The following is an 18,509-nucleotide window of genomic DNA, read 5'->3' on the forward strand; positions in this document are numbered from 1 at the left end:
TTCAGCCCAAAAAACAGGGTGGGAAAACCTTGAGATCAGCCCTCAGAGAAGTCACACAAAAGCACCTAGTTTGGGGTTTTTTACCCCAAATCCAGACCCCCCCACCAGTGTCCCAAACCGCCCCATTTTTGCCCCAAAACGCCCTCGTTTTCCACACCGCTGCGTTTTTCTCCATTTTTATTATGAAAAGAAGCAGTTTTGGTGTCATTCTTTGCTTTTCCCGGATAAGACACAACCGTGAAGCTTCGCCGAGGGGAAATTTGGGGGAAAACCCACCCGGTTTGGGCCGTTTCAGCGGCCCGGCCCCGTCAGGGCGCGAAAAATGGGCAACCCCCCCATTTTGAACCAAAACGCCTTCGTTTCCACCCAAATTGCGCTCGGGGGTGGGGGGGACGTGCAGAGGAGAGAAACCACTGGGGTTGATTTTTGGTGTATCGGGGTTTTTTTGAGGGGGGGTTTGGTCAATTTTGAGTGGTTTGGGTTCATTTGGGGCTATTTCGGTCATTTTGGGGGCTATTTTGGTCATTTTTTGGGGGTTATTTCAGGTGGTTTTGGGCCGTTTTGCGTCTCGGTTGGCTCCTCTCGTTCAGGGGGGCTGGGGGTGGAATTGGGGGGGTCGGAGGTAGGTTTTTGAAGTTGATTTTTAGAAAAAACAGGCACATTCAGTCAACGGGACCCTGGGCGGGGGGGGGGGATGGGGCGTCAGCGGCGTTTTGGGGGTAAAAAGTGGCTTTTTCTCCCCCAAAATCCCCCCCCAAGCCCAAAAACAAACCCTGTGCGACCGTGCCGGGCGGGGGGGGGGGGGGGGGGCGAGGAGACCCCAAAATGGGGGATTTTGCCCCGTTCTGCGCCAGCTGGGTGGGGGGGAACCCCAAAGTGAGGGAATTTGACCCGTTTTGTGCCGGTCGGGGGTTAAGGCCTCGTCGGGGTGGGGAGGGGAACATCCTCCGGTCGGGGCGAAAAATGCAAAGAAAAGAAAAAGCCGAACAAAATTCGCCCCGAAAACGCAGAAATGAGGAAAAAGCCCCAAAGCCGTGAGCGCTGGGGCCGAGAAAAGGGGCGTTTCTGGCACCCCCGCGAAGGGGGTCGGGCACCTCGTTTTGGGGGAAAAAGGGGGAAAAGGGTGATTTTACCCCAAAAGCCGCCGGGGGGGCGGGTCCTGTTTTGGGGTGAAAAAAATCACCTTTTGGGGTGGGGAAAATGGGGAAAATCAACCCCGAGGGCTCCAAAAGAAACCGAATCAACCCAAAATACACAGGGAAGGGTGAGAAAGGGAAAGAAGAGAAAACGAAAGAAAAACAATTACCATAAAATTTTTTAAAAGGAAAAAAAAAACAGGAAAAAAGAAAAAATAAAACAACAGATGAGAGAAAATAAGAGAAAGAAAAAGAAATTAAGAGAAAAGAGAGAAATTGGAGAAAATAAAATAAAAATAGAACAGAAGGAAAAAATAAAGGAAATTTAAAAAAAGGAGGTAAAAATAAAGGAAATAACAGGAAAAAAGGAAATAACAGGAAAAAAGGAAATAACAGGAAAAAAGGAAATAACAGGAAAAAAGGAAATAACAGGAAAAAAGGAAATAACAGGAAATAGAAATAGCAAATAAAAGAGAAAAAGGAAAATAAAAGAGAAGAGAGAAAATGAAATTAGAGCAAAAGAATAGGAGAGAAAATAAAAGAAAATTAGAAGGAAGGAAAAGAAAGGAAAGGAAAAGGAAAAGAAAGGAAAAGAGGAAAAGAAAAGGAAATTGGAGGCAAAGAAAAGGAAATTGGGGGAAAAAAAGGAAATGGGAGGCGCAGGAAGGGAGATGCCGGAGCTGCGGGCGGCTCAGGCGCTGGGCTGGCCCTGGTGGTTCTGGTAGATCGAGGCCTTGTCCTTCAGCAGGTCCAGACACAGGTGGCAGCTCCAGCTCCCTGCAATTAGCGCAATTAACGCTCGTTAACACCCGTTCCCGCCCAGGGGGACCCCAAAACCTCCCCCCATCCCACCCGCCGTTAACTCTGAACCGGCAGCGCATTGATCATCAACCACCGGGTTAATTAACCGCGGGGATAATTAATCGTTAAGCGGCACCATTTTGGGGCTTTTTTTTTTTTTTTGCTGAGTCGGCACGAGGAGGGAGGAAGAAAAGACCCGAAATGGGTCAAAACCCAGAGATTTGGGGGTGCGAGTGACGTCAGCCACGGATTTTGGGGTGAAAAAAGGCTTTTCCAGCCAAAACGGAGCATTTTGGGGAAGGAGTGACACCAGTGATGGATTTTGAAGGGAAAAAAGGTTTTTTCAGCCAAAACTGAGGCATTTTGGGGTATGAGTGACACCAGTGATGGATTTTGGGGGGAAAAAAGGCTTTTCCAGCCCAAACGGAGGCACTTTGGGGCACCGTTGATGATTTTTGGGGCCTTTTTTTGGCTTTTCCGCTTCTCCAGCGGAGCGGAAAAAAAGGAGAAAAACGGGAATTGCAGATCCTGTGGGTTTTGCTCCAGAATTGGGTTTTGGGGTGAATTTGGGGGTTTTTGGCGGTGCTCACCTTCGGGGGGCTCGGCCATGGGGGGCGTCAGGCAGTACATGTGGTACCCACGGTCACAGTCGTCACAGAAAAGCAGCTGGTCCTGCAAAAATGCCCAAAATCCAAGTTTTAGCCCCCAAAATGCTTTCCTGTGTCCTACCAACTACTAAAACACAGAGATTTTCACCCCAAAAGACCCTACGGAACCCTAAAAGCACAACGATTTCCCCCGAAAAAGACTCTCTTGCATCCCACAAACTATTAAAAGGTTTTCCCCCAAAACACTCTCCCGTGTCCTGCAAAATACTAAAATATGAAGATTTTCACCCAAAAATCTCCTGTGTCCTACAGTCTATTAAAAAACAAAGATTTTTCCCCAAAAATACTTTCCTGTTTCCTACAAACTATTAAAACATGAAGACTTTCACCCAAAAAAGACTCTGCTGTGTCCTATAAAATACTAAACCACAAAGATTTTCACCCAAAAAGACCCTACGGAACACTAAAAGCACAATGACTTCCCCCCCAAAAGACACCGCTGTGTCCTACGGATTATTAAAATACAGACATTTTCCCACAAAAGTTTTTGCTGTGATTTTGGGGTGAATCGCTGGGGTTTTGGGGGAATCGCAGGGGTTTCGGGGGGAATCATGGAGGTTTTGGGGGACTCATGGAGGTTTTGGGGGGAATCGCTGGGGTTTTGGGGGAATCGCAGGGGTTTCGGGGGGAATCGCAGGGATTTCGGGGCACACAGGACAGGGGCGATTTTGGGGTGAATTGCGGCGGTTTCGGGGCTGTGACTCACGTCGTTCTCGGAGGTGCCGCAGATGTTGCAGCACTTGCACTCGATGCATTGCCAGCGATACGTCTTCACCGCCGCCATCATCACCGGGGTGAACTGCAGGCAGGACGGGTGACCTGGGGGACAGCGGACACTGAGGACGGGGGACAATGGGGACAGGGGGACAATGGGGACAGGGGGACACCGAGGGATGAGGGGACAATGGGGGACGGGGGACAATCGGGACAGGGGACAATTCGGACGGGGGACAATGGGGACAAGGGGACACTGAGGGACACTGGGGGGACAATGGGGATGGGGGGACAATGGGGGGACAATGGGGGGACAATGGGGGACACTGGGGACGGGGGGACACTGAGGGATGGGGGGACAATGGGGACAGCAGGACACTGAGGGATGGGGGACAATGGGGACAGGGGGGACAATGGGGGACACCGAGGGACACTGAGGGATGGGGGGACAATGGGGATGGGGGGACACTGGGGGGACAAAAGAGAGGCAGGAACCGGAGGGGACCCAAGGGGACAGGTGGGACGGGCACAGGCAGCCCCCACCCCCCCAGTCCCCCATTGTTCCCCCTCCCCGCCCCAAATCCGCCCTTTTTTGGGGCGTTTCTCCCGCCCCTTTTCCAGGGGGTTTTTCCCCGTTTACCGGAGCGGCCGCAGTCGGAGCACGAGACCAACTCCTCGGGCTGCCCTGTCTTCTTGTTGATCTTGGAGTCGCCCAGGCAGAAATCGCAGTAATTGTTGGGCAGCGCCAACCCATCGGGGCCTTTTTTGGCTGAAAAAAGGGCAAAAACGGGATTAACGACGATTTTCCCTGTCAAAAACGTGGAAAAAACCGGGAAAAAAAGAGAAAAAAACACACGGGAAGCCGAGGGGGGAAAAAAGGGGGGAAAAAATGGGGGGGGGGGAAAAGGGGGGGGGGAAAAAAGGGGGGAGGAAAAAAGGGGGGGGGGAAGGGGGGGGAAAAGGGGGGGGGAAGGGAGGGGAAAAGGGGGGGGGAAGGGGGGAGGAAAGGCGGGGGGAAAAGGGGGGGGGAAGGGAGGGGAAGGGGGGGGAAGGGGGGGGAAAAGGGGGGGGAGGAAGGGGGGGAAAGGGGGGGGGAAGGGAGGAGGGGAAGGGGGGGGGGGGAAGGGGGAAACGCCCCCACGGCGCCAACTCTGGCATCCGTGGCGACTCTTCGGCAAAACCCGTGGTGCAACAACACTCTCGCAGGTCATTTTGCGGCTTTTTGGCCGTTTTCCTGCGGTGTTTTTTTGCGGGGTAGGGATGGTTTTAGGCAAACGAAGGCGGTTTTGGGGCACAAAAGGCGTTTTCGCTCACACTTTTGCTCCTCGGAGCGTTGCGAGACAGGGGTGGGCGGCTGCGAGTCGTCCTTGTCGTCGCCCTCCTCCTCGGCCAAGTGCGAGTGCGCGTAGTGGTAACTCAGCCCCGGCCGGTTCTTGTAGCGCTTCCCACAAACTGCGGAAAAAACAGTGGAAAATCGGAGTTTTTACCCCAAAAAGGAGCGATTCCCACACCCAGAGTTGTCCAAGGGCCCCCCGGACGCGGCTCCTGAAACCGCCCAAAAATTCAACGCGTTTTTCTATTTGTTTGGATCATGGGGTTTGTTAAAACCGCTCGACGGAGCGGGATCGCGGGGCTGAAACACACGGGTTTGGGGAAAGGGCGGCTCATTAAACGCGGCTTTGCAGCAAAACCACGCAGGGAAAATAGCCGAAAAGGGTGTTTCCCACCCAAAAAATCATCTCCTGAGGCAGCCGGGGAAAAATCCCAGGTGAAAAAAAAGGGAAAAATGGGGTTTTTGGGGGGATTTCTGGGCTTCTCGCGCTCACTCGGCTCCTCCGACCTGACCCAAATATCAGCGATTTCCCCGTTTTTCGCCTCAGTTTTTAGGGAATTGGGGTTTTTTACTCTCCAAGAGCCCTTGGAGGCCCCAAGGACCTTCCCTGGCTGGCAACGGACCGAAATTCCACCTTTTTTTGCGCAGGAGACCCCCAAATCCCTTTTTTTTACCCCAATACAGGCGCAGGCAGGACAAGCATGAAGCCGGCGCCAACCTCAAGGCCATTTTGGTGTAAAATCCCCCAAAAAAGAGCAAAAAGGGCATTTCCAGAGCACGACGGACGCATCGAACCGTTATTTTTCCCCGCGCCCTTCCACAAAAATCGGGGAAATTAGGAAAAAAAGTGACTTCGGGACAAGATTTCCTGAATTTGGGAGATTTTTTGGGAATATTTTGACCATTTCCAGGCTAAAAATAAGGAGGGAAACAGCCCAACAAGACAAAAAGGGGGTTGGAGCCCCCAAAAAGAGCCTGATGCAAGCAGTCAGTGCTGTATTTTGGGGCTAAAAGCCCCAAATTCCACCCGGATCAAGGGATTTGCGGCAAATTCTCAGCGCCGGCCAACGCGGCGGGGGGGGGAACGACCCGAAAAAAACAGCAATTACAAGGTTATTACACCAAATTCCAGCGTTTTGGACCCGATCGGGGGCGTCACGGGGTCGGCCCCGTGAGCAGCCACGCGCCGCTCGGCCGTGACCCCCCGCCGAGTCGCCAAATCGCCCTTTTTGCCCCCAAAAGCAGCGGGCGGGAGGCGGCAAAACACGGCTCGGGTTTCGCTCCTGCAGACGGCGACGAAAATTGGGGATTTTCGCCAGGTTTATTCGCAAAAATCCCCCCCACTCGGCCCATTTCAGGGCTTATTTTAAAGCAAAAAGGTGCTTTTCTGGCAAAAAGGCATGGTCTTTTTCACAAAAAGGTATGTGTTTTTTCACAAAAAGGCGTGTGTTTTTTCACAAAAAGGTGTGTGTTTTTCCCACAAACAGCTGTTTTTTTCCTCAAAAAGTTGGGGTTGTTCCCAAGTTGGGTTTTTTTAGCAAAAAACTACTTTTTTTTCCACAAAATGGTGGTTTTTCCCCTCACAACACCATTGTTTTTTTAAACCCCAAAGCAGCACCGACGCACTTTCTGCATCCAAAGGCCACAGCGCGGGGTGGGGATTAGCGACCCGGGGTGAGGTTTTGAGTGGAAAAAGCGTGTTTTGGTTGTGTTCCGCAGCGCGGCGGGGGGTTAATCCGCATTACTGTTTGTTTGGGAAGGTTTTGAGTGGAAAAAGTGTGTTTTTGCTGCGTTCTGCAGCGCAGCGGGGGGTTTAATCCGCATTAGTGTTTGCCAAGGGGCCTGGTCCCCCCCCACTCCCCGCCCGCCACCTCCGAGGCCAATTCGGGGCCAAAATCCTGGTTTTGAGGAGAAGGAAAAGGCGGAAAAGGAGTAAAACGAGCAGACAGAGAGCGAACTACCTCGGTCGGGAGGTTTCAAGGAATGCTTTTGTTTGTAAGTGTCTGAAACACAGAAAGAGAGTCGTGAGAAACACACACAGAGACAGGCGGACGCTGCAAATCAGAGCAAACGAGGCGGAAAAGCACGATTTTGGGGTTTCGGGGCAGAGGCAGCGGCAGGACAGCAGGAAGGACAGAGAAAGGTGGTTTCCAAGCCTCACCGGCCCCTTTTTGGCACTGTTTGCCCTCAAAACCAGCGCTTTTTGGGGCGAAAACGGACCCGTTTTGAGGAGGAAGAGGGAGGGGAGAAAGAAGAATCGGCTCGCGGAAAAGGAAATACAATTTTTCTTCGCAAAAAGGAGATTTTTTTAGCCAGAGCAGGACACGGTGGGGCTTGGAAACCAGTTTGACGGACACCGGGGAAAGCGGGAGAGGCCGTTTTTTAACTTTTTGGTTTTTTTTTTTTTTTTTGCAAAACCGGGAGAGGTTTATCCTCATTTTCATGTGACGCGGGGGACGCTCGACCCTTAATTTGGGGTCAAAGCGCCGCATTCCCGTGGAAAAAACCCAAATGTCTTCAGCTGGCAGAGGAAGAGTTGAAAAACACCCTCCCCCTGCGTGCGTAGATCATCGTTTTTGGGGGTTTAAAGCCCAAATTTCAGCGGATGAACCAATGGGTTTAAAAACAGACGCAGCCCAGCTCCACAAAAGCGAGGAAACGGCTATAAAACTCACTGTCGCAAGCGTAAGGTTTGTCTCGATCTTCCAGGATCGCGGCGTCCAGCTTCTTGCGAGCGCCCCCGACGCCTTTGCCCTGGGTGAAATAAAGGGGGAAAAAATCCAATTTTAGGGAAAAATCGGGATGGGAAAAGGCTGCGGGGAGGGTGATCTGGGAGGAAAAGGCGATTCCGCAGCGCCACACTGTGGGGACCTGCGGAAATGAGGCACAGAACGCGAGGAATCGCCCAAACCCCTCGGAATTGGCAATTTTTTCAACTTTGGGACGGGGAAAATCCGCTTCGAATCTTCCTCCCGCCCTCCCGGTGGCTTTTTGGTGATTAAAGCTTCGTTAGCGACTAAGAACACGACTTATCCGAGCCCTCAGGGTTAAAAATATCCTGGTTTTGCCCCAAAACGAGGTTTGAAAGACGCGTCTGGGGATGTTTTGGTGCCGGTAACGTCACCGATTTGGTAGAATTTGCCCCAAACGAGGCGCTGACCTTGGCCTTGCCCTTCCCGCGCCGCTTCGGCGTGTCCTCCTCGTAATCCTCGTCATCCAGGTCGTCCAAAAAATCCTCCGGCTCCAGAATCCGCTGGGAAAACAACAACAAAAGGGTCATCAGAGAGAAATACAAGGGAAAAAAAGGGGAAAAACGGGGTTTTTCGGCAGCCGTTTCCAACCTGGAGGAGGAAGGACCTTTTGGGGAGGGACACGGGATTTGGGATGTTTTGTCAAAAAGAAAAGTCATTTATGCTGCAAAAATAAGTCACCAAAGGGCCCGACGCGGCGCAAAGGCGCTCGGAGAAATAATAACGAAGAAAAGGGTAAAAGAGACGAGGGTCGGGAAAACGATTCAGGTGGAAAAGTGCAGGAAAGGGGAAAAAATGTGGGGTTGTAGCAAAATGACACCGCAATATTTTCAGGGAAGGATCTCCCTGCCCCTGAATTCTGGTTCCTATAAGTCCCTTTTCCTCCTGAATTCTGGTTCCTATAAGTCCCTTTTCCTCCTGAATTCTGGTTCCTATAACTCCCTTTTCCTCCTGAATTCTGGTTCCTGTAACTCCCTTTTCCTCCTGAATTCTGGTTCCTGTAACTCCTTTTTTCCTTAATTTTTGGGCCAGAAATTCCCTGAACTTTGAGTCCAGAAACTCCTTTACCCTGAATTTTGGTTCCAGTAACTCCTTTTTTCCCTGAATTTTGGGGCCAGAACCTCCCTTTTCAGTCACGAGCGGAGTCTCTGGATTGTGAAGCGGCAAAACCCCCAGGGGATGAGGCAGTGTGTGGAAAACATGCCCGTTTTCCCAATTTTTGGGGTAAAAACGGAGGGAATTGTGTCTGGGGCACCTTGCGCGCGCAGCTGTTGGTGCCAGGGAACTCGGGGGGCGTATTTTTTGGGTGAAATCAGGTGATATTGTGTGTTGTTGGGTACCGTCCTGGCGCAGCCGTTGGCCCCGGGGAACTCGGGGAGCCGGTTTTTTGAGGTAAAAAAGGGGGATATTGTGTTGTTACCTTCCTGGCGCGGCTGTTGGCCCCGGGGAATTCGGCCGCGTCGTCGTCGCCGCGCGGATCCGGCAGCGCCCGCTTGTCCAGCGCGTCCGTGCGCAGCAGCAGCGCCTCCAGGCTGCTGCCGTCCGCAGGCAGCGCGCCCTCCTTCTTCACTCCCGCGTCCGCTTCTGACAGGAAAACATTAAAAAAATTAAAAATAAATTAAAATAAAACCATCTTTCTTCACACCTGTGTCTGCTTCGGAGAGAAAAACAGCAATTAAAACAAAAAAAAATTAAAAATAAACGCGTCCGTGTGCAGCAGCAGCGCCTCCAGGCTGCTGCCGTCCGCAGGCAGCGCGCCCTCCTTCTTCACTCCCGCGTCTGCTTCTGACAGGAAAACATTAAAAAAATTAAAAATAAATTAAAATAAAACCATCCTTCTTCACACCTGTGTCTGCTTCGGAGAGAAAAACAGCAATTAAAACAAAAAAAAATTAAAAATAAACGCGTCCGTGCGCAGCAGCAGTGCCTCCAGGCTGCTGCCGTCCGCAGGCAGCGCGCCCTCCTTCTTCACTCCCGCGTCCGCTTCTGACAGGAAAACATTAAAAAAATTAAAAATAAATTAAAATAAAACCATCCTTCTTCACACCTGTGTCTGCTTCGGAGAGAAAAACAGCAATTAAAACAAAAAAAAATTAAAAATAAACGCGTCCGTGCGCAGCAGCAGCGCCTCCAGGCTGCTGCCGTCCGCAAGCAGTGCGCCCTCCTTCTTCACTCCCGCGTCCACTTCTGACAGGAAAACATTAAAAAAATTAAAAATAAATTGAAATAAAACCATCCTTCCTCACACCTCTGTCTGCTTCTGACAGGAAAACAGCAATTAAAAGAAAAAATTAAAAATAAACGCGTCCGTGTGCAGCAGCAGCGCCTCCAGGCTGCTGCCGTCTGCAAGCAGCGCGCCCTCCTTCTTCACTCCCGCGTCTGCTTCTGACAGAAAAACATTAAAAAAATTAAAAATAAATTGAAATAAAACCATCCTTCTTCACACCTGTGTCTACTTCGGAGAGAAAAACAGCAATTAAAACAAAAAAAATTAAAAATAAACGCGTCCGTGCGCAGCAGCAGCGCCTCCAGGCTGCTGCCGTCCGCAGGCAGCGCGCCCTCCTTCTTCGCTCCCGTGTCCGCTTCTGACAGGAAAATATTCAAAAAATTTAAAATAAATTAAAATAAAACCATCCTTCGTCACACCTCTGTCTGCTTCTGACAGGAAAACAGCAATTAAAACAAAAAAATTAAAAATAAATGCGTCCGTGTGCAGCAGCAGTGCCTCCAGGCTGCTGCCGTCTGCAGGCAGCGCGCCCTCCTTCTTCACTCCCGCGTCCGCTTCTGACAGGAAAACATTAAAAAAATTAAAAATAAATTGAAATAAAACCATCCTTCTTCACACCTGTGTCTGCTCCTGACAGGAAAACATTTAAAAAATTAAAAATAAATTTAAAAAACACGTCTGGTGGCAATGGCACTGGCTTCTCCACGTGTGCATCCACCTCACAGCACAAACAGGAATTAAAGCAAATAAACTAAAAATAAATTTTAAAAAGGGTGTGTAATAAGTAAAAGAAAAAAAGGAAATAATAAAGGAAGAGAATGAAAGAGAAACACTAAATGAAATCTTAAAACGGAAATAATAAAGACAAAAAGGAAGCGGCAAATAAAAGAGAAAAGAGAAATAATTAAAAGGAAAAGCCGCTAATGAGTAAAAGCTCGTCCGTACCGGGTTTGATGGTGGGAAAGGCCAGTCTGGGATCCTCGGGCGGGTGAGCGCGACGTCTCTTCCTCCAGCGCCGCGCGGGGTACGAGTAGAGCTGCCCGGCCGCTAAACCTGCGAAAAACACACAAAATTACCACAAATCACCCTAAACGGCACCTGGGCCCCTGGAGTCGGGTACGGGTAGAGCTGCCCTGCGGCCAAACCTGCATAAAATAACCCGAAATTACCGCAAAATACCCCAAACGGTGCCCGTGTCCCCACAGACCTGGCCCCCCGTGCTGTGTCTCCATCCAGATGTAGCAGTTGCTCTGGGTGGGTTGGGGGGTGCAGGGGGGGCTGTGGGTGTTTTGGGGGGTTCGGGGGGTGTTTGGGGGTACAGGGGGTGGTTTTTGGGGGTTCTCACCGGGCCCCCGGTGCCGTTTCTCCATCCAGATGTAGCAGTTGCTCTGGGCCACCCCGGTCTGCGAGTCCAGGAACGGGAGGCGCACGCTGCGCTCGGCGCAGAGCCGCGCGTTGTAGCTGTGGCACTGCTCCATGGCGTCGCGGTAGTACTGCTCGCCCAGCCTGCGGGGAAAATAACTATCCTATAGCATCTATAGGATCCTTCCCACGAACACACAGGGGGAAATTCCACCCCCCCTACAAAGAGCCCTACAGGGGTACGCACACCCCCTGGGATCTACAAGACCCTCTCACAAGGATGTATAGCGATAAACTCCCCGCTTTAGCCTCTATAGGACCCTCTCAGAGGGATCTATAGGGATGTATAGATCCCCCCCGCCTTTGGGCGCTGTAGGACACTCTCACGGGGCGATACGGGGGAACCCCCACGCTCTGGCCTCTACAGACCCCCCTCTCAGGGGACCCCACCCTATATCCTCTATAAGCGCCATACGGGGGGGGTTTCCCCTCACAGAACTCCTCCCCCACCCCCCCAAAAAAAGTTCCCCCCGAACAATGAGCGCGTCCCCCCCACCACCCCCCCCCCGCCCACTTGGTCCCGCCCGCCGGCGCTGGGCCCAGAGGGGAACCCGCGCCGGGCCGCGCCATTCCCCCCCCACGGCGGGGGGGGACAAACAAACACACACACACACGCCCCACAACACACACACAAAACGCACTTACAGCTTCACCACATTCTGTACCACCGCCGCCATCTTCCCTCCGCCGCCGGGGCCCTGCGCCCCCTCAACGCGCATGTGCGGCCGGGGGAGCGGCGGGGGGAGCGGCCGCTTTGCGCCTGCGCAGAAGCGCAATTACCCCCGCCGTGTGAGGATGCGCAGTGGCACCTTCCCGGCCTTGCGTCGGCGCATGCGCAAAGCGCCCCCCGCGCATGCGCAGCGCGAAAGGCGGGAAAAAGCTGAGGCGGGAGAGGCGCGAAAATGGCGGAGGCTGAAGAGAAACGCGACGGGGAAGGCGAGTGAGGGGAAAAATGAGAGGAAAAGGGGCGGGGAGGGAATGGGAGGTGAGAGGGGACGGGGGGAGAACGAGGGGCAAGACGGAGCGGGGTTAAACGTGAAAAATGAAGGTCTGAGGGGAAGGAAAAGGGTCGTGTCCCCCCGCCTGTGGTGGGTAGAGCTGAGGGGGGGAAATGGAGGTGGAGGAGAATGGGGTGTGGGCGAGGAAAGCGAAGGGAAAAGGGGAAAAATCGGGAAATGGGGCAGGGGGAGGGTGCAAGAAGAAAATGGGGGAGGGAAAATGAGGCTCGGAATGGGAGGGAAGGGATGTAGTAATATAAATATATTTATATCTCCATATTCACATGGAGACCTTTAGTCTCTATTGGGATTCCCGACCGCTTTTGGTGCTGCGCCCCAACCCTCCCCCCTCAGCCGCCGTTTCTCTAGAAATTCGTGTCGAAAACGCACGTTTTTGAGCTTTTTTCCCTTTTTACCCAACCTGAATTAACCAGAGATCTCACAGTTCCCCCCACAGGGCGGAGAGCAGGGGGAGCCCCCAGGGATTTTATTGCTGATAAAGAGCTAAAAATCAAATAAATTACTTTTTTTTTTTTTTCCAGCCAAAATGGTGCTGGGAAAAAAAAAATTAAAAAGACTGGGATAATTTCAGGTGGTTTATATCAAATAAAGGCAAATTAAAGTGATCTTTTCACTGCAAATCTTGCAGATTTGGAGGAAAGAAAAGGGAATTTGGGCCGTTTTGGTGGAAACTGGAAATGCAGGGAAGTTGTTGCCTAGACTCTCATTGAGGTTTTGTAATTAATGACCATAATTAGGGACAGGTGTTGGGGCAGCAAACTCAAACATCACCATCCCCAGCTCCGTTTAATTCACTAATTAAGACGAAATCCATGAAAACAAGCGCAGCCTCATCAGCACAACGGGGCCACATAAAAAACCAAGCTAAATGCTCTGAAAACCACCCAAAATGGCCCATTCCGGGTTTTTTTCCTCCCTCCAGTTGTTTGACCAATGGCGTATGGAAGGGATTGGGAAACTGAGGCACGTCCCCCATCAAAATACGTCATTGTCAGGATAAATTAATGACAAATGATGCTGGGACGCAATGGTGTGGGGACGAGCTAAGAGCTCGTTAGTGACTCGTTAATTAACGATACTGGCACAAACGAGCAGTTGGTGACAGAAATAAATAAACAGGCAAAAAATCAGCGTGTTCCCCCAGAGCCGCCTCAGTTCCCCCCGCGGGGCGACTCCGGGGCTGGAACCACCAGAAATGGGTCCAAACAAGGCCATTAATTAACGAGGGCGGCGGGGAACGAGGTTTGAGGCTGTTGCGGAGCCCAACAGGCGCCTCTTGTCCTCAATCTGGCGCCGCGGAATGAAAACCCCAGTGGGTCTTTCACCCTGACGCGGTAGAACCGGCGTTTCCAGGTTCTTTTGGTTTTTTAATTTTTTTTTTTTTTTTTTTAAATCCCTCAAGGGCTTCATGTTCCTTTACCTCCCACACCTGCGCTCCGGCCGTGGACCCGGTCGCCAAAATTCAGCCCCAAAGGGGTTTTTTTAGCTTCTTTGCAACATTAACGCCCCATGGAGCCTTTTGCCACGTCACCAAAATTCTCCATTTTGCGGCGTTTTAAAAATTCCCTGGATGTGTGAGGTCACGGCGACGATGCCGGGGGTTGGATTCACCCTGACCAACCCTCTTCGTGTGAAAAAACAATCAAAAAAACCCCCAAATCCTCCCGACTGGAACGTTTGGCAATTCCCCCGTCGCTGTTTCACCCCGTGTGGCCCAGCGAACGTTCCTAACGGCGCCGAGTCCCGTTTTTTTGCCGGTTGGATCCGCTGCTACGATGAGTCGATCCAGGCAAAGCGGCGACAAAATCCCGTTTCCTCTCGGGGTCGTTTTGAATTTTATTTCGTTCCCTCCCTGCGTGGGCGGGGGGAGAAACGCTCGATGACTCGTTGGCCGAACGGGCTCTGCGATGGGAACCGTGGCGGCTTGCACCAAACTCGCTGGGATTCCAGAGCTGTTGCGGAGAAAAAACACTGAAATAATAACAACAGTATAATAATATAACATAATAATATATAATACAATAATGCGTAAATAATAATAAAATAATAAAAGTAATAATAATAACAAGAATAATATAACATAATAATATATAAAAATAAATAATAATATAATCTATAACATAATATATAATAATAGAATAATGCGTAAATAATAAAAGTAATAATAATAAATTAATATAATAATAATAATAACGATGGCTATTTGTAATGTGTTTACCTCCCGGCGCCCTCACGTGGGGATCTCGTGGTGTTCGTCCATCACGCGCAGAACGTCGTCCAGGATGGACGGGCCCAGGTCCACGTGCAGGGACAGGAGGGAGCCGGCGGCTGGCAGGACGGGTGGCCCGGCGCTGCGTCCGTCCTCGGTGACGCCGTTGGCCGCGCCGGCCACGCTCCAGGGTGCCGGAAACGGCTCCACGCCAACGCCGTCGTCCTCCCCGCCGGCCCGTCCTGGCGCCTTCTCGTCCAGGTGCAGCCGTGGCGGTTTGGGCGGCGCGGGTGGCAGCGTGAGCGCGCGCGGCCCCGCGATGACGGGCAGCGACACGGCGTTTTTGAGCAGCGGCGACGGCGCCGCAGGGCGGCCGCTCAGCGTGGCCGTCCTGGTGAGGCCTGGCGGCGGCTCTGGCTCCGCGCAGGCGCGTGGGAGCAGGTGGAACTTGCCCTGCAGGAAGGAGACGTCGCCGAAGGTGTCGCCCGCGCCACCCACGTGGATGGTGTGCCGGAAATCGCCCAGCGGCGGGCTGATCATGTCCCGCGACAGCAGGTCCCGCAGCTTCTCCTTCTTGCCCTTCCGGCTGCCTCGCTTCAGGTAGATTGGCGCCTTGGCTGACATCTCCGCACCACGACGCTCTCCCGGACCAAACACAAGGATTTGGGCTCCCTCGAGCTCCGCGATCCTCAATAATCTGTGAAATGTAACAAAAAACACACTTAAAACCAAGCTCTAACAGGATGGCAGCGCCTTGGCCAACATCCTCACAACGCTCTCCCAAACCAAACACAAGGATTTGGGCTCCCTCGAGCTCCGCGATCCTCAATAATCTGTGAAATTAAAAAAACCCCAACACTTAAAACCAAATTCTAAGAGGATGGAGACGCTCGACACATCAGCATGGCCCAGGAAATTAACTCCAGGCGCCGCTTCTCCCTCCCCAAAGTTCGTTGGCCGCGTTATTGCTAACGAGATAAGTCGCGTAATTAAATGCAGGCGTCTGGGGGGAAACCCAAGAGGGTTTGCGGGGATAAAGGAGCCAAAGTGCTGGAAAACAGCTTTTGGAACCCAAAAAAGACGGGTCGTTTGGATTCCCACTCAGCCCCACCCAACAATGAGCGAAAAGAGAAAATCCCGGAGCTGAAGGCCGGAGGGGGAGGAATTTGGTTCTTTTCCCGAGCTTTAGGTGCGTTTATCCCACTCTGACACTTGGCACCTTCCGTTCTGGGCGCAATTTCCCGGCTGTGGGAAGGAATAAGTGAAAAAAAGGGCATTTTTGGGGATGATAACGTGACGAACAAGCTTGGGAGATGACAGCAAAAGGGTCAAACGCCCGCGCATTGGTTTTTCAAACCAGTGAGTGGAGATTCGGCCTTTGGCGCCAATTTTCTGGGAAAAAACCCCTCGCTCCATGTTTTATAAAACCGGCTCCAATTTGCCACCAACTGCGGAGACAAAACTGAATTGAAAAGTGGTTTGGAGACGGTTTGAGCCGCTGCCGCTAAAACAACCATCGCTTCTCGCTTTAGTCACGTTGTTTTTCCCCCAAAATTGCATCTTTTCGGTGCTGAAAAACACGGCGTGTGTCGGTAATCCCGGTAATCCCGGCGCCTCTGCCCCAGCGAAAATCCTGACAGCGCAGAATTCGGCGTCGTTAATTAATCCGGGTGGATTAACGAGGGCCTGAAACACCCTGGGGGGGGAGACGGTGACGGCGCAGCCGCGTTTGCCAAAATTCCTGCCGGTCGGAGAGTCAGAAAATCGGAATTTTGGTTGGCGGAGACTATGGAGGATCATCAAAATAATTTAAATGATAGTTTAGATGATAAATTATTTTCACGGATCAGGAAAATCCCAAGAGGAGAAGTCGGAGGAGGAAACGGTGGGAAACCGGCCCCTCCCCCCGCGCCTCAGTTTCCCCACAAACCGAAACCGCAAGGGAAAGGGGGAAAAAGTGTTAAAAAGCAGGAAAAGCGGCTGGTGGGAGTTGGCTCCGGTTCCGCCCTCAAAAATGCATTTTTTTTGGTGTAAAATCATCCGTAAATCCCTCGTTTGAGCTTAAAAATTGTTCCCCTGGAAAGAACCTGGAGCGGGAGCCGGGTGTTCTCCCCAGAAACGGCTGTTTTGGGGATTTCAGGGCTGTTTTAAGCTGGAAAAACACAAACCGAACGCGCAGCTGGGGGGGAAGCGCCCAGGGGGGCGTTTCATGGAAAAAGGGCGGAATTTCCCCCCCCCCGGACGGGAATTGACGGGGACACAAACCATCCGGAACCGCAGCAAAGAGCCGCCCCCAGCGTCCAAACGGGGAAAAAGGGCCAAATTCCCCAGAAAAAACCCCAAATTCAGCCCCGTGTGTGTGTGTATGTGTCCCCAGTGGGGTCTCACCGGATAAAATTCCACCCGGAATCCACGAAATTGGTCCTCCCGGCGCAGCCGTTCGTCCCGTTGCCGTCCCCGTCCCGTCCTGCGGCGTCAGCACAGGCCCCACCCCGCGCGGCCGCTTCCCGGCGAAAAACCACCGAAAACCCACCAAAAAACCACCGAAACCACCAAAAAATCAGCACCCGCCCTGGTTTGGGGCGGAAACGCCGTTACCCGCGCTCTGGTTCCGTCTCACCCGCCGCCCCCGTTTCCTCCCCCCGGGAAACGCGGGTTGGTCTTGATTGGATTTAAAGAAATGTCAAAATTGCGCTGGAAAAATTCCCGGGAGGGGGAAAAGTGGGGGAAACACCCCCTCCCAGAGCGGAAAATGGAAACCGCCCCGGAAAAAATACCCGGCAGCGGGTGGTTAAATCCTCGGGGTTTGGGTAATTAAGAGGTAACGAGACGCCGGCTGCTCCGGTCGGAACCCCCTTGAACCCCCCCAAATTCCCCCCGAATCCCCCAAAACTGGCTGGTTTAGGAGGGAAACTGAGGCAGGATGAGGCATTGAGGGGGAAAAGGGGGGGGAGGAAAAAGGGGGTTTTTGCAGGTGCAAAAAAGAAAAAAAAAAAAAGCTGGAAATGCTCCAAAAAGCAGAAAAAAGCGCTTTTTTGATCCCTGCTGGGAAAAGCAGCGTTTTGTTTGGGGTGAGAAGCGCTGAAATGGGTGAATGGCTGGGGCTGAGCCGCCACGCCGAGCAGCTTTTTGGGGAGAAAAAAAGATTTTTCAGCAAATCCTGGGTGGCCCAAGGGACAGAAATGACGGGATCTCACTCCCCGGGCCCCATTTTCCTGGTTTTTACTCCAAATCACACCCGAAGGTCAGAGAAGCTGAAGCCGCTGAGGACGGGGCTGCAACGAGGGCTGGTAATTAAGCAGCAAATTAACGAAGCGCCAACTGACGAGATCGCGTCCCAGCCCCGCCAGGTACGGAACGTGTTCCCTGTTTTCACAGCGGCTTCAGCTTTTTGTGACAAAAAAAGCCTTTTTTCCCACAAAAACCATTTTTCCCACAAAACAAGCTGTAGAAACTCTCGTAGTCCACGTTCAGCTCCTCCGAAGGGGGGTACAGCGGGTAGAAACTGCCAAAAACAGCTAAAAAAGGCAAAAAAAATCAATGTTTTCACCCGCAGCCACAAGTGTTGGGCCCCACAAACAGGTCATTTTGGGGTAGAAAGGGTCATTTCTGCTCTTTTGGGCCGTCCCCAGGGCAGCGAGCGGCTTGGGGGTGCGACACCGAGGACCTTCCAGCGCTAAAAACCCCCGGAGTTCTGTTTTTAAAGGGTTCTCAAACCCAAAAAGGATGGGTTTGGGGTTAAAAAATGACTTTAAAGAGGCAAGGTGGCAGTGCTCCCCAACTTCCCCATGTCCCCATATGTCCTCGTGTCCCCCCCAATGTCCCCCTGTCCCCCAATGTCCTCCTTGTCCCCATATCCCCCCCAATGTCCCCATATCCCCAAATGTCCCCCAATGTCTCTCATGTCCCTCTGTCCCCCCAATATCCCGCCCAATGTCCCCATATCCCCCTCAATATCCCCATGTCCCCCCATATCCCCCCCAATGTCCCCATATCCCCAAATGTCCCCCAATGTCCCCCCAATATCCCGCCCAATGTTCCCATGTCTCCCTCAATGTCCCCGTGTCCCCCCTGTCCCATCCTCGGGATGGGGAGGACACGCCCACAGCCTGAGGGGCGGGGCCTGAGAGCGGGACACGCCCCCCAGGAGGCGGAGCCCCAGGAAGCTGGACCGCCCATAGGGGCGGGGCTATATGGAGGGGCGGGGCTTCCCCGTGACCGAGGGCGCCG

The 18,509-nt window shown here is 52.4% G+C and overlaps 2 protein-coding genes across 4 annotated transcripts; both read right to left on the minus strand.

Moving 5' to 3' along the window:
• Positions 1-174: 174 nt before the first annotated feature.
• On the minus strand, positions 175-11,780 carry DPF2 (double PHD fingers 2). 2 transcript variants are annotated; one of them, XM_065658080.1, is made up of 12 exons: positions 11,697-11,780; positions 10,975-11,135; positions 10,575-10,682; positions 8,823-8,986; positions 7,813-7,905; positions 7,328-7,406; positions 6,614-6,655; positions 4,634-4,771; positions 3,960-4,088; positions 3,312-3,424; positions 2,528-2,609; positions 175-1,913 (listed from the first exon to the last, which is right to left on the minus strand). In XM_065658080.1, exons 1-12 carry the CDS (start codon positions 11,768-11,770, stop codon positions 1,828-1,830), a joined length of 1,269 nt encoding a protein of 422 aa, XP_065514152.1. In that variant the 5' UTR covers positions 11,771-11,780; the 3' UTR covers positions 175-1,827. The 2 variants fall into 2 exon arrangements, with proteins under 2 accessions (XP_065514152.1, XP_065514153.1); XM_065658081.1 differs by lacking the exon at positions 6,614-6,655.
• A 606-nt stretch (positions 11,781-12,386) lies between these two features.
• On the minus strand, positions 12,387-18,061 carry CDC42EP2 (CDC42 effector protein 2). Of its 2 annotated transcripts, none has more exons than XM_065658082.1 (3): positions 16,668-18,061; positions 14,289-14,976; positions 12,387-14,022 (listed from the first exon to the last, which is right to left on the minus strand). In XM_065658082.1, the coding sequence occupies exon 2, from the start codon at positions 14,901-14,903 to the stop codon at positions 14,301-14,303; it is 603 nt and encodes a 200-aa protein (XP_065514154.1). In that variant the 5' UTR covers positions 14,904-14,976; positions 16,668-18,061; the 3' UTR covers positions 12,387-14,022; positions 14,289-14,300. The 2 variants fall into 2 exon arrangements, with proteins under 2 accessions (XP_065514154.1, XP_065514155.1); XM_065658083.1 differs by having other exon boundaries at positions 12,387-14,041.
• Between the last annotated feature and the right edge of the window lie 448 nt (positions 18,062-18,509).

The sequence above is a fragment of the Caloenas nicobarica genome, unplaced genomic scaffold, assembly GCF_036013445.1.
Source record: "Caloenas nicobarica isolate bCalNic1 unplaced genomic scaffold, bCalNic1.hap1 Scaffold_509, whole genome shotgun sequence".
In the NCBI taxonomy this organism is placed as follows: Eukaryota; Metazoa; Chordata; class Aves; order Columbiformes; family Columbidae; genus Caloenas; species Caloenas nicobarica.